The following is a 15535-nucleotide window of genomic DNA, read 5'->3' on the forward strand; positions in this document are numbered from 1 at the left end:
TTGCGTGGCTCCTTGGATCTAAGCACATGTAGGCTCGCAACTGTGCCCCTGATCGCTCTCAGGTAAATTTGCTTCCACTGATCCTTTTCTTGGCTAAAGCTGGAAAAAAGGAAAAGAAGAAGAAAGAAAAAAGAAGCAAGAAAAGAAAGAGCACGAGGAGGAGGGGGTATTTTTCAGATTTAACAGGAAGTGCTAAACTCTACATATAGCTCGGCACCTTCACTTGAATTGCAGGCATCTGATCAATGTACTTGAGAACCACACATCATGGCCACGATTTCGCAGCGATGCCTTTTTTGATGCCAATGCCTTTTCACAATTCCTCAGAGGTCAGAGCGACACCCCACCCGTTATCAATGGGATCAGCGGACCATGAGCAGTGGATGATCAGACTGGCATGGAACAGCACTGATAGGAGATTTGCCATTCCTTTCATAATATCCACATGACCTCGCCTAAGCCCAACAATCAATATGTTTGAAAGTGACATCACTGCACCTAAAGAGATATCAGTGACAGATCAAAAAAACAACCCCAGCTGTGCCTGGGGATGTGACAGCAACGGCCATCAGAACTTGCAGTTCTAAGAGGTATGCGACTGAAGAGTTACAATGTACTGCTACATATCAAAGGTTGTAATACAGATACAAAATAAGTACCTTAATTTAGTTCTTGCTTACCAGTTATGCCTATGGCATAACCTCTTTCTTTGATTGAATTAGTCTTTGAACAGTGCAACAAAACATCCCCATCAAGCAGCCCCATGCTCTAAATGAAAAAACTTACAATGCTCCTTTGAAACATATTTAACTGCAATGGGTAGTCAGTGGTAGAGACAGAAATAGCAAGAGGAAGTGCAAGCACCTATAAGCATGAAGGATTTCCAGCGAAGCAAGAAACACACACGTGCGCATGCATGCACACACCACACACACACACCACACACTACATACACTTACGTCAGTTTTGGTATCAAAGCAGGAAAATAATTTTTGTCAACAAATATCATTAAAACAGACAGCATTCTTAAAATGTGTTAACTGATTTTGCCTCTTGCAGCATCTTCCTATCTACCACTGGAATGTTGGTGTCAAAACCAGTAATCAAAGGTTAATTGCCAATTTTAGTTAAAGGGACCCTGAAACGCTTTTGACGATTTTCTACAAACGTACTGAGTCGTTAGAGTAGGTCCTTCTGATCATTAATTGACACATCTAAGTGCCCCGCGTAAAGCGTGTAATTTATTATAAGGTTTTAAAAATGCACATCGCTGCCGATCGCAGCACACTTCTCGGCGGGATTTTAAGCCGCCCCTACCCATATGACCGAAATCACCCTTAAGACGTCAGTGGGGCGAGCTATCCGATTGGCTGACAAGGGCGCATGATCGATAATTTTTCCAACTTTATGGTAAGTAAATGATCTTCGTAATAGTTGGAATGTTAGTTAATTTGTTTTTCTGAAAAGAAAGTAACATAAAGAGAATGCACAAGAATAATTTTTCGATACACTTAAGCACTTCCGGCACACAGCAAGTGTCGTCTGCTTGTGTTACAACGTACTCCATTTTGACGAGAGCTCCGCGGTCAGAGTCGGTTTCAGTCTTTTCGCGAACACTATGATTCGACTTTGTTGCCTTGTGGACTGCAAACGTAGCGACTGGCAATATGTCAAGCTGCGACATCGTGTCCCTCTGCAAGGCAGCGTACGAGCGAACTGGCTGCTGCGCATCGGACTGCCGCTATCCGATCGGCGCCAGGATTTGCGCGTTTGTGGCCGTCACTTTACATCGGAAGATTACTAACGCAATAGCGTTTCGCGAGTCTGGTATTAGGGCGAACGCGAGCGCAAGGGGACAGAGTCTGGCCGCTTAACTGTGCCGTAACGGGATGAGCCATGAGATGAGCAAAAGGGCAAATGTAAATGGTCTGCACGGTGCAGCCACCTGGTGGCACAAAGCTCAACCATACACAGTAGCAGCAACGAAGTGTATTCTTCTTTGCTGCTGGTGTGTATTTTTCGCAGGAGTGTAATCATCAACACGTTGTTTTTATAAATGTTTAAAATGTTTCACACTTGGTTAGAGCAATATTAGCGCTTTGTTTGGTTGGTTAAGCGCTGCGCCAACAAGTGCATGGACCGTGCAGGCCGATCAGGCCGCTCACATACGTCTACGCTAAAGTTCCTTCATCAGCTTGAGTTTATGCCTCCAGTTATTTGCCGAAAAGACCAGCTTGCCTGTGGTTACCGGAATACAAAACACGTTCGGCGCTACGACAGAATGCTCGCAACGCACGCTGCTTCGATAGCTCTCGCTTGGGGTCGACGGCCAAGCGGCTAGCGGAGAGGTCTCGCGTGGGCTGGGGCGGGCTCCAAAACAACCGGAAGTGGACGATGTGACGTCGCATCGTGACGCTGAACCAGTGAAGGCGGAGTTTAGCCCCGCTCGCTCGGCGAACGAGTTGAGGAGGAAAAGCATGGCTAGGGAGGAGGGTAACTTCTAATCGCTTGTAGCTCCATTAATACGTAACGCTTCACTTAAATTGGGGTGCGAATGTTCTACTGAAGCTGTACCCTACGCGTCTACAAAATTTTTCCGAACCGTTTTAGGGGCCCTTTAATTAGCAAATAGATTGTGAGGGCTACTTGACCATCTAGTGTACACCATGCTCAAAGAATGAATAGTCAAGAAAGCGTCACCACAGTGGTTAAGCCCCATTTTAACAAAAAGAAATCTGTTTCCATTAAAATAGCTCACTAGGCATATAATGCTCTAAATTATTCTAGTGTGGATTAGAATTACACACAAACTTTCATGCTAAAACCAGCAACTGCTAGCTATACTGTTCACTATCATAAGTGTAGGTAAATAAGCACCAATCAAAAATTGCATGCAACGTTTAGAGCTGTGCTTACACATAAGAGCACCTGTCATTTATGTGGGCTCACTGAGCATTTACTAATGCTGTGAATGTAACATCTGGTAACACATAACCCTTTCACACACAAATTAGTTCTGTGTGCTGAAGATTTAGTGCTATCACTTTTTTGCCCTTCAGGATCGTTAACAGCAACCAAAATGGGCACAAAGTGTTAATTTTTCAGTGAGTTAATGTCACCACTGAAATATGTACTACGAGCCTTAACCCTAAACACTATTTCAGCTACAGAAGCAAGATCAAATGTTACATGTGAGTGTACTTGGAAGCACCCAGACAGTTCAGATGTTCGTTTAATGTAAATAATTACTGGCAAAACGAAAAAAACAGAACCTACTTCAGATACAAGCACTGCCAAAAAACATTTATGTGTCTATTATTCAGTGCTGTTTCGAAAACACTTCGTGCATAACCAATTTTGAATATAATAAGCAGTGTCCTAAGATGCATGAAAAAATTCTACACATTATTTTCATTCCTCTGGTTATCAGGTAATATCTTCACATAAACAATTGTAGACAGCGCTGTAAAGACTGTGTGAGTTCTTGCATCAGGTGGGTGATGCTGCACCAACATGTTTGGAGTGGGGAAGACCTTCCTTATATGGACGCTGCCCATGGGAAGCGCATTACCGGCACCATCAGGCAAGTCATGTGAAATCCTGCTGTACTAGCTTGTAGAAAAGCATGGAAGTTTGCACATTACTGCCTTGCTTTCCCACACATGAAGAAGCCTCAGAGTCTTTTGCTGAAGCAAACGCTGTGGCAGCCCATACCCTTAACCAGTAAGTAGGAAATCTGTTAAGAGTGTACTAAATGGGGGGAGTGGATCCAGCGTGGGCTCCCCACTGAGGCTTTCTGGTGGCACCACCGTCGCCTTCACCTGAAAGAGCGGCCCCGTGTGCCGGCCGGATGCTTGTCGCATCGGAGACCCTACCGCAGCTGCATGGAGCTTTGACAGGCGTTTCACTCTGCTGCATCTATTTTGATACTCGGTGGAGGAAAGTGATTTTATTTCCTGTATGACCTGTAGTCAATAAAATGGAGAAAGAGTGATGGAAACGATACAAACGACGCAACGATGACGGGACGTTGAGCGGACGACAGCTACTCGGCCCACGAGCTTGTCTCAATCAATGGGTGCTGCTGAAACAGTTGGAGGTTCAGCATAAGGCAACAGCAGCGCTGCCGCAATTTCAGAGTTTTTTGCATCACCCTTGGTGCTTGCCAATTCGTCCACTGGACCCACTTTCCCGTTCTAGTACACTCTAGCTCTGTTTACATAGCTCACTCTCTACAAGGAGCCTGTCAGTCAGCTAGCTGGCCTGTCAAGTATTACAGCTCAGACCACTTATAAAGTAACTGCTTACAGTGCAGGACCGGATATAATTCGAAGTCCTGTTTATCTTCTCATAAAACTCAATGTACATATATACACACTGCTTATAGTGCAGCCGTGCAAGACGATATCCTGGTTGTAATGCAGTTACTGGGAAATCCTAGACAAGTGAGCCAGCGAGTGCACTTCTTAACAAGGTGCACCGGCTGAGTGGAGAGCGATTTGTAGGAAGCGAAGGAGATGCAGAGCGACCCAACATACAAGGAACGGAGGAAGAAAAAAAAAAGCGGCAGCATTATGCTGATTGGCAGACATGTGGGGGTTGCCTAATCGATGGAAGCCTATTGCTTCTGCCGGCTAGGCCTAACCAGCATTGTGTCATCAGGAGCCAGTGGCCCAAGTTTCGGTTTGATGTGCAGAGTCAATAAAATGCTTCACAGTGGCTGTACGGAACTTGAAAAATGGAGGAACCACCAGACCAATGAGAGTACACATCCCAGTCGTATGCTTCAATTCTTGGACACCAGCAGCTGTTTGGTCTACACCTTTTGCACATGCACAACCTTTGAAAAATATTTTGGTTATAATGTGGTACCGTTTATATCAGAAATTCGAGGCTCCAGTGGCTTATGGTACAGTAAAACCCTGTTAATTTGGATTTCACAGGATTGTAAGAAATGTCCGAATTAGCTGAATGTTGAATTATCATGAGTATCAAGAAAACAAACCAATGCTCACTACATCAACACGCTTTTATTTACTGAATTAATCAGCATATCCAGCTTTTATTTTATACAAAAGCAGTGTGGAAGTTGCAATTCTTGTCATCGCATGGCTGACTAGTGCCTGCAAGTGGCAAAGGCCTTGTGACTGCTTTTGCAACCTGGCCATGGTGCATGTCTTTATCCAAACACGCTTATCGTTACCATACACACTTGTTGGTGATTTCTTCAACAGTGAGCTGGTCATCAACAGATTGTCCATCCATAGCGATTTAGGCGATGCTTTTCATCCGCGACAGCTTCTACAGTTTTTGTGATGTTGCGTGCACAGCACCGCACCTAATCAAACATGCACCTAGTCAAAATGAAACTGCTGTTTGCTGCAACATTTGTGGATGCAACCGTTATGCATGAAACCGCCGTCGCTACTGACACGATCATGGTCAGCAACCACAAAGTTTGCAAGGCACGCGGCTGATGCGTGCCCCCGAGTCAAAACGAAATGACTGTTTGCCGGAATCACTGAGAACAAAACCGTGCTTGCTATTGACGTGATCATGCATGGTGACTATGCAGTTATGAAGACACTGCCAGCACAGTGGTACGTGCATACTGGTAAACGCAAGAATAAAGGCTATAAAGGCACAAATAGGCACGCAGCATTCCGGTGTTCCTGTCATTCAAGTACAATTTCCACTGATGACTCAAACTCCGTCGCACATTTGCAGTGCTCCGTGCTTGCTGAGCTCAGAGAGTTGCCCAAATTAAACAATGTGCGGACAAAATATGTTAGAATTAACGAGATTTTCATTCTACAGTTGAATCTCGATATATCAAACCGTGTGGTGACCGTGAAATAGCTATCAAGTAGAAAATGCGTCAAAAACTTGTACAAGTCAATCAGTGAACCAATTACGGCGAAAAAAATACTCACTTGAAGCGTAACACAAACTATTTATTTCTTTGGCTGAAAGTACTGCAGCAGTGAGGCCTACTTCCCATTGGCAGCCGGTGCCTTCTATTGCACTGCATTAGTGGTATAGAAAGGCCAAAGAAGCTACAGCCTCAGCTGAAGTGGGGAGCAGGGCAACATCAGCGCTTGCGGGATCAACCTCGGCAGGGTCTTCGTTTGGCTGCTACTTCCACTGTCATCTCCACATCCGGCAATCGAAGCATTTGGAAACGCTGTCAATAACAAAGTATGTAGTATAAAAGTATATAGAAAAAAAAAAGGACGCATTTTCTATGCCCCTCCCCGCCAACAGTCCCCGGCTGACTGTGCCCCGGTGGATCACACTATTTTCGATGCACGCGGCAGGACACACCTCTTTTTTAGTCCAGCAGCCATTGAAGTGGTGTCTGCCAAGGCATCTATGAGTGAGCCCAGTGAGTGCGCGCAATCACAAGTCTCTGTGGATACAAACTGCCATTCCCGAGTTGAGTTGAGTGGTTGTAGGCTACTGGTGGGATTAGCCTTGCAGTTGCTGCCGGCAATTGCTCAACCGTAGCGACACTTAAAATAAATAAATCACATAAATTCGTTCCAGACCTCACAATTACAAATAGCCATTCCTAAGGTCACCATGTGGAGGCCAAATCCGTGTCCTGCAGGTAATTTAAAAGAAGCCATTCCTTGCGAGAAGCGGCACTGAGGAGTCACTGCGGCTAATGCAATGCGTCGTTGACGTTGTCGAACTAGCCAAGCTGCCTCGTGCGTATGCTGCAACGTTCAAATGGTACCCTCGGCGCGATTGATGTGTGCAGCTATAGTGCGCAGCAGTTGGGACCGCCCATCAAACCACCACTATCTTTGAGGGGGCTGTGGCAATGCTTGCTGCCTGTCAACAAAGCGCACATGGTCTGGGGTGGCGGAGTTTGATATATTCATTTTATGTCTGACCCCATTCGAAATAAAAAATTAAAAATGTATGCAATTTTCCAAGTGATATAGAAAGTGCTCAATATATGCAATAATTCTATATATCCGTTTTTGATATATTGAGGTCTGACTGTATATTACGTAATGCATACACACGCTGGGACTAGAGCACGTGTCTGAATTATCAGATTTTCCTAATTAAATGAGGGTCAAATTAATTAGGTTTTCCTGCCACATTGCAGTGGTCGAGTAGGTGTGCGGAAACCATCGTTGTAGAGTGCCGAAGTGTATCATCGTTGGCACTCCCACATCCCTACAAGAGTAAACCGTAAATGGATGTCTCTGTAGTGTAGTCAGTAGAAAATTTAGGAGTCAAAGTTCGAAAAATGCAAGCTGAGAGTCAAATGAGAAACTGCTAGCACAACTTGTAATCTAGGCAGGCAGTGGGAACAAAACCTTGACCCGTTCCGAACGTTCAGTTAAAGTGTACTTATACACACAAAGAAATCAACAGAGAAACTATGCAGACTGAGAAGTTTCGTTTCTTTCTTCATATAAGAAAACTAGCAAGGTGCGCCCAAATATTTGAAGCTTTGAATACGAATAGTAAGAGAGTAATATTCTATTTGTATTCGAAAATGAAGTATTCTGCACATACAAATACTTATACTAACCAAACATTCGGGAACGACTGACTATGTAAGTTCTCCATCTGCTAAACAAAGGATCACTAATGATCAGAAGTGTGACAATGACAAATGTTTTCATAGAAATGCAGAAATAAAATGGGTAATGAATTTAAACCTCGATACAGTGCAGTCCACTTACAACGACATCAAGAAGAATAAAAAATTGGATCGTTATAACCAAACTTCGCTATATCTCGCCTGCTGTAAAAAAAGAAAGAAAAAAGCTGCCGCACATACCTCTGTAGCTCTGAAACAAAATTTGCAACTTACGATAAAGAATTGGTGTTGTAAAAAAAAGGTTATGAAAAGTAAGACGTTTGTTTATGACTCTAAACATGGTGTCAAGCATTAGGCGTGCTGAAATAGTCCGAAATATGCACTTGCTTTTGTAGGAGTCTCAGGTCCACAACCACAGTGTGCACCGGGTCCAGCTGCTGAGTGAATACTGGCTGCAATAATTTAGCTTGCATGAAATCAATGAGCAACTCAATCAGGGTCAGTGTCAAAGACGGGTCATTGTCAATCTTGTCGTCAATGCAGTTACTGTCGTCGCCTCCGTCGCACAACATCGCCGTCACTCATGACAACGATCGCCCCATCGAAGCACCACCTGCAGAACGAGTCAGCACTATCTGCACTGAGAAACTCCTCCATCGAAGCCCCACCTGTTTCATCGTAAGTAGTGACGTGCTCCCTGAGCTCGGTAATGTCAGCGGCTTATGTTGTATTGGTTTCACTATCATGGGGGTTTCACACTGGCACACAAAGCCCGCCTTTTCCATAGATCGGCATGGCCCCTGGTTGCAGCCATCATGACTGCAGCACTCCTGTGCGGGCTTGTACTCACAAAATTTGCAGCTTCATCCCAGGTGACACAGCTTTGTGCTTCGTCGGCACCATCTTCTACTAACTGGGCTGCCCGCTACTTCGGGCCTGCTTCCACGGCGCATTTCTGCACTGAAAGGGTGAGTGCCGCTTCGTTTTTTATCCCCCTTTTTCCCCTTTCCTCTTCTCTGGACGCGCGGAGCATGATTGCGGTCGACGCAGACGCGAGGTGGCTGGCGCCATCCTGTGGCCTGCTGCACCAACTCTCGATGCTCTCCGTGGTTTTCGCAATCAGCGCGTGGGTGGAACGCACTGTGTGGTAATAGCGGTACATACCAACTCGCTTAAGCAAACTTTTCGCCCCATATAGACAGCGTTGGTTTATGTGCAAATTAACAACGCAAATGCCACGATTATTCTGCATAGAAAACGCCACCCAGAAGGCAAAATTTTGATTGTTATATCCGATATGCAAGGAATATCATTATATATAGGTTTTTCCACGATCGAGATTGTGGAAGTGTTAGTTTCGAAATCTAGAACTATTTTTCTACCTATCTGCCAAGTTTCTCATTTTTAGAATCAGTATTTAAGGAGAAATAATAATTTGCGCAATGAGTTCTGGCTTAATTCCAGCCAAAATGAACCCTAAAACAGCCCTTTCTTCCCATCGCACAGCTGCCGTTTCATGCTGCCTACCGCTGCCATCTCGGTCTGGTTTGAAGAGCTGCCTGCCTGCTTAAGTTTCCCCCCACCGCCGCTCAGTTTCGCCCATTGGATGGTGCAAGATCAATCAATAAAGAAAAGCACATTATTTGTTTCCTATTGGCTGAACGAGCCCACGCGAGAAGACCGCGCCACCCGATTGGCGTAGGTGGCTGGCGTCGTCTGCTAAGAGAGCCGGCCCGCGCGCCGGCGTCGGGCTGAGATGCCATTTTAAAAAACTGCGTGCAGCGACTGAGAAACGCAACAATGCCCGGTTCGGTGAGAAAGCTTTATACCCTGAACAATTTTGGCAAAAAGCAGAAGAAATAAATTGTTGGTAATTTTAAAGGTCGTCACACTTCCCCAAGATCGAGGGCGATGTAGAGGCTACGTCAAGTGGGCAAGGCATCGAAACTGGCGAGAACGGCGTGGGTCCAGCGTGTGCGTGAGCTCGCGAAGCCTACAGTGGCCGCATCCACTGTGACATGGTGATGCTGCAGCCTTCCGATGTGGAGCAGAACAGGATTCGAACCGAGGAAAAACTCCAGGAACTCGCGTCAATGGCAGTGACGAAGCGGAAATTGGATTGTTTTAACCGAGACAGCGGCATGGTCGATAGAGCGCATGACGAGAAGCATTCACGATCGTCAATTTGGATCTGCAAAACCAGTTTTTGAGGTTTACAAAGTCCACAAGCGTGTGATAGCGGCAACGTTGAGTTCAAGAAAGGTGAGCGAGAATACGGCCTCCCTGTGAAACTTACGCTCTCATAGTCCAACTGCGGAGACATCGCGTCCACGTGGAGCTCGCCGCGCGTAAGCGGCGTTCAGACGGTGAACTCGTTCGTTGTAAATATTTTGACAGCACGTGCTATGCAGTGCACTGGCAACCAGCAGAAAGCACTTAATGATATTTTTTCGGTGATGAACATTTCCACCTGCGGCTTCCACAACAAGACGTGGCAGAACTACGTGAAAAAAAAAAAAAAAAACCCCTGCAGCAATTCCTGCGGCCGAAGAAGTGAAGAAGTGAGTCATTCCTTGGCAGACAGTGTTCAAGGGGCACTGAAGAGATGACATTTAAACAGCAGCAGGCAACAAACCACCAGACAACATTCCTGGTGGTTATTAGGAATGTGCGTGTGTAAATATGCGCAAAACATTTGTTAATTTTCATTAAATATTGTGCTGTTTGTTTTTTGTATTTTTCTCAAAACACAAATTTTTGGCTCCATGCAATATTGAGGCCTCAATATTTCAACACCTAGAACAGTTACAACTGAAAGTTTTTTTTGCAGAATGAAGTCTAATGTGTACTCTATGAAAGATAGCAAGTGGATTTCTTAACTTTCATTTCAGAAATTAATTATTTTGCTACATTTTGTGCCACATGGCTGCCACATTTTTTGGGCTTACATTCAATGGGCTGTAAAGTATCTATTAATGGTCACATTAAAAAAGTGTTTGCTACACTTCAATCCTTACTTCTTATGCTATCTAACCATGCCTTACAAATAATTTTTTTATTGTGCCATTTAATTTTAATTGAGGTTGCAAACAAAGGGAATCAAATGTTAATTACCTTAAGAACTAATTGAGCTACACCAAAACTAAGTACATATTTGAAATCAGTGCAAAAATATCAGTAAGACTGACAAGTTTCATTAGTGTGGATAAGAAAATCAAGATTATTTATGTAGCAGTGTCCCCCCTTAAGTTGACTCATCGTTATAACCGATATATTGTTATACAATTGCCAACCGATAAATCGGAGACCGATAATCCGGACATGCTCGGTAATTTGGACAGGGCCCATATACTGAAACGTTCGTATTCGCGAAACTATCGCCTTGACCACGCCTCCGTCAACGGCGCATGCTGATTGCCGGTTTTAGCAAAACCGGAAAATAAACAGCGCCATCTAGTAGTTCCGGCCTACGTCATTTTAACGTCATGGTGTCGATGGGTGCTCTCGACATATATTGAATAAACGAACACGTCTTTTAGGGTCTTTTGACATTCGATTGGTGGAGTGGAGTGTAGTATAGAGATAAGACAGGTGGTAGTCTGTAGTAGCCTTTTTGGTGGCGTTTTACACACGTTGTTTCGCGGCGATATTTGTTGATTCATTTAAAATAAAACACTGCACACTTCCTTATTCGATTTATTTTACCTAGAGTGGCCGTAACCAACCGTAGTCGGTGTGTAGAACCCGTACTGCTGCCACTACACTTGAAAACAACACACGCGAGCAGCTCTGCACTCGCACGGTGCGCTTTCTCATGCGATGTGAAGCGTTCAACAGCGCGTGTTGGTAGTGCACACTGACGTTGCAGGTAAGCAGCCGCTTGATTTATTGAATGTGACTATCGTGGCAGCGAAACTATCGTGGAAGGCGAAAGTTTCAAAATACGGGCCCAGCTTTGGGGCACCGCCAATGGCCTCATAGACTTAATGTGTAAAGATAACCGATATTTTGGATAGCTGCCAGCCGTACATTCAATTATATGGACTCCGTTTGTGGCTGTAGCGTACACCAACTCCTCCGACACATTTCTCCTCTGGCAACCTTGACAAGACATCAAGCATGGCCTCTGAGATTACACATTTGATGACAATCTTTGAGGCCTTGCCTTGGTCGCAGCACTACTCCTCAGATTTAACCACAAATGCCGATTTTGGAGCCTTTACCTGAATTATAGGTGGCATCAACATCGTGAGCATCACATCCTACTCCAGCAACTCCACACATAGCCTGCTCTCGCCGTTCGGTTTGTTGAGTTTGCTTTTCGGATACCATTCCGCTATTCTGTGCTCGTTTGTTTAGTCTGCATTTCAGACAGCACTCTGCTGGCTCCAAGAAGTCTTTCTCCCGAATTTATTGACAGGCCATGTCAAATGGCAGCGGCGGTGCCCTCGCAGTCTGAACTACTACTACACAATTGAAGAGCCTGTACCTGCCGCCTACCACAACGTGCTCAAATACGGATGTAATTTGATGACCTGCTAGGCTACAGTGTGCTGATCTCTGCCGCAGTCACATTTAAAGACTTTGCAGACGGCGACAGCGCGGTGTTGCGTGCCGAACTGAACTATGACGAAATAATTGAGCAAGTTCTCTAACTCTAACTAGCGACTCTAACTTGGATGATGACGATGTGCCATGTGTTCCAGAGCCTTCACATGTGGACTCGAGCCTTTGCAGTCCTTGCATTGGCATACAGCGACAGCACAAAACTGGCAGAATTACAGGCGTACTTGGTTGAACATAAGCGGAAGTGCTTGCAGCAACAAATAGGTCACTTATTCCTTGCACAGGGGCCTTAAAACATTCTGATGATCAAAACCATCGTATTCCCGATTGCGAAATTGCTGAACAACTTAACCGTACTTTTTCTTCCGTCTTCACAGCTGAACCTGTTAACATATACCTCGCTTCCCTCTTTCGGATCATGCAGTCATGCCTGATATTACCTTTTGTCCTTACGGCATTGAGAAACTAATTGATTCATTAAAACTTACATCATTGTCTGGCGTCGATGAAATAAATGTTAAAATGCTGAAAAACACCAAAACAAATGTGAGCGCGATGTTATGTGCTATTTTTCAGCAATCATTGTCATCAGGAGTGGTGCCGGAAGACTGAAGAGTAGGCAAGATTGTTCCAGTCCCCAAAAAAGGTCCTCCATCGTTGTGCTCTAGTTATCGCCCCATTTCACTCACCAGTGTTTGTTGCGAACTAATGGAGCATGTTATTTACTCTCAGATCGTAAACTTTTTAGTATCCAATAACCTCTTTCACCCAGCTCAACATGGCTTCCGTAAAGGTCTTTCATGTGACACCCAACTAGCTTTATTTTTTCATGGCCTAAGCTCTAACCTCGACTTGAACGTACCTGTAGATGCTATTTTCTTAGACCTTGAAAAGGCATTTGACAAAGTTCCACACCAACGGCTACTCCTAAAACTTTCCCGTCTCAAGATTAATCCATTTGTACTAGACTGGATATGTAGCTTCCTCACTAACCGATAACAGTTTGTATTTGCTAACACACAGTCATCTAAAAGATCTTCTGTCCTTTCGGGCGTACCACAAGGCACAGTTCTCGGACCACTACTCTTTCTAATTTACATTAATGATCTTCCTACTGAGATCTCTTCTAACATTCGATTATTCGCAGACGATTGTGTAGTTTATCGACGCATAACTAACACTTCAGACATGCATTTGCTTCAAGATGACCTAAAACGCATTGAATTATGGTGTAACAAATGGTTGATGTCTTTGAATACTAAAAAAACCTCGCTAGTTTCTTTCCATTGCAGACAACATCACCAATCAGGGAAATACACCATATACGGCGCCGAAATCTCATTCGTAGACTCGTATAAGTACCTCGGCATAACCTTTTCAACTACCCTAAATTGGTCACATCATGTCATTAACTTAGCCAATGCCGCGAATCGAACCCTCGGTTTTCTCCGCCGGAATCTAAGACTTGCTCCCCCATCAGTAAAATTGTTAGCTTATGTTACATATGTCCGCCAGAAGTTAGAATATGCATGCTCTGTCTGGGATCCTCATCAACATAACCCATCTAATACACTGGAATCAATTCAAAACCGTGCAGCCCGGTTTATCTTCTCTGAATATTCTTATCATGCAAGCGTGTCTGAACTAAAATCCTGTGTCGGTCTTACTAATCTAGAATCGCGACGTCTTATTTCTAGACTATGTCTTTTTCACAAATTCTATCATTCACCACTCCACATTTCAGCTATATTACCAGCTCATCGTCAGTCCAGCCGCATTAACCACAGCAAAGCCGTGTATCCTCCCCCGGCGCAGACTACCTCTCATCTACGATCATTTTTTGTGAAAACTGCCAGGGACTGGAACGGTCTGTCTGCTGACATCACGCACCACTCCGACCCTCATCACTTCAAGGCTGCTCTCGAATCACTGTTTTGTTAAAGCCCATCCCTCATGTAATACCCCATCTCTGGGGCCTTTGAGCTATAATAAATAAATAAATAAATAAATAAATAAATAAAGTAAAAAAAATAGTCTTTTTTGGATACATTAGTTTTTTTTGGACATTCAATAGAATTATTGGTCGTCGACGGTATGTGGTATCATTATAAATGGACTGCACTGTATAACGAAGTATTTAATATTTTATAATTTCTTGTCCATAGAGCACCATGTATTTAGATCCTAAATATAACAAAGTATGTTTACACATGATTTTCATATACAGTCGAACCCACTTATAACAATATTGAAGTGCCACGAAAATTCCGTTGTTATAACTGGGTTGCATGAAAAAATCAAAATAGGGGGATGAGTAAACCATACAGACGGGAAGGCCAGTGCCCCTCCCCTCCACCTCCCTCCGCCCGAGCTGCTGATTGTGTTCACTAATTTAACTGCTCCCTGGGCGCTACGATCATATTTAACAAGCTGCAGCTGTTGGCGTTAAAGAATGGCACTGCTGTAACAAGTGCAAAGAGGTATCACAGGTGGCAAGCGATATGCGAGCACTGCCAAGGCATCGCTTTGGTGGCCCCAAAAGGAGCCTTTTAAAAATTGGAAGAAGGCTGCCACGGCATCCTGTCAGCTTGAGAAATCCAGAACAAACGCTGAGGAGACATTGCCACAAGCATCTTGCCACGTACTTCTCACTGGCTTGCAGAAAAAAACCCTATGTTTGTCAGCCATGCATGCTTTACGCGAAGCTTGCCAACATCTTTCTCCAAGGCAGCCAAGTGCTCCACGTAGTGCAGCAGAAGGTTCCCCGAGAAAACAAAGCCCCGGAGGGACTGAATCATCTGCTGGGCCTCCTGTGAGGACAACGTTGAGGCAGCCTGCCCTACCGTGTCATCGCTGCCATCATTGCCATTGCTATCTGATGCAAGCACGTTCGCAATGATCGTCTCATCGGTTAGAAGCTTTTAAGTTTCCAAATTTATAGCCATGCGCTTTCTTTTCCCTTGAAACGTCGTGCACTGCTGATGACCAGCAGGCGGATCAGCCATCTTCCGTTTCAGCAGCGAGTCAAGCAAAGCTGAGAAACCGCGTAGCCAGGGACGACTTGACGCAACCAACAAAGGCGAATGCGAGCGATTAAGCTGTTCGCAGAACTGCGCTGAATGAAGAGCCAGCGTGCAACATGCGAGCAACCTGCTTGCGGCGCAGTTGGCATGGTCCATTCAAGTTTCGGAGGGTGGGGTGACGTAGAGCTATGCCACCCCACCCACCTCCGAACATGAATGGACCTGCAGCCCATTCATGTTCGGAGGGGTGGAAGGGCGACAGAAGAGAGCCGTGAAGAGATGGCTGGAAAATGAGTGTGCGGCGGCTGTTGGAGCAGCGGCCCATCATGCAGCTCCCGAATTTCTTGTTTTCTTTTCAAGGATTTCGCATTTCACTACTTTC

General features: G+C 44.8%; 1 protein-coding gene across 8 annotated transcripts in view; it reads right to left on the bottom strand.

The window, feature by feature from the left end:
* Positions 1 to 15535, bottom strand: part of LOC142585403 (early estrogen-induced gene 1 protein) — a 95992-nt gene that overhangs the window by 10403 nt on the left and 70054 nt on the right. For 2 of the 8 annotated variants that reach the window (XM_075696190.1, XM_075696183.1), the window contains exon 8: positions 5940 to 6184. The exons of the other annotated variants lie outside the window; for them this stretch is intronic. In XM_075696190.1, coding sequence (XP_075552305.1) covers positions 6107 to 6184 — 78 coding nt within the window. In that variant the 3' untranslated portion in view covers positions 5940 to 6106. Of the gene's footprint in view, positions 1 to 5939; positions 6185 to 15535 lie in introns of those variants that run through there. 8 annotated transcript variants of the gene reach the window in all.

Source organism: Dermacentor variabilis, chromosome 1 (assembly GCF_050947875.1).
Source record: "Dermacentor variabilis isolate Ectoservices chromosome 1, ASM5094787v1, whole genome shotgun sequence".
NCBI classification, from domain to species: Eukaryota; Metazoa; Arthropoda; class Arachnida; order Ixodida; family Ixodidae; genus Dermacentor; species Dermacentor variabilis.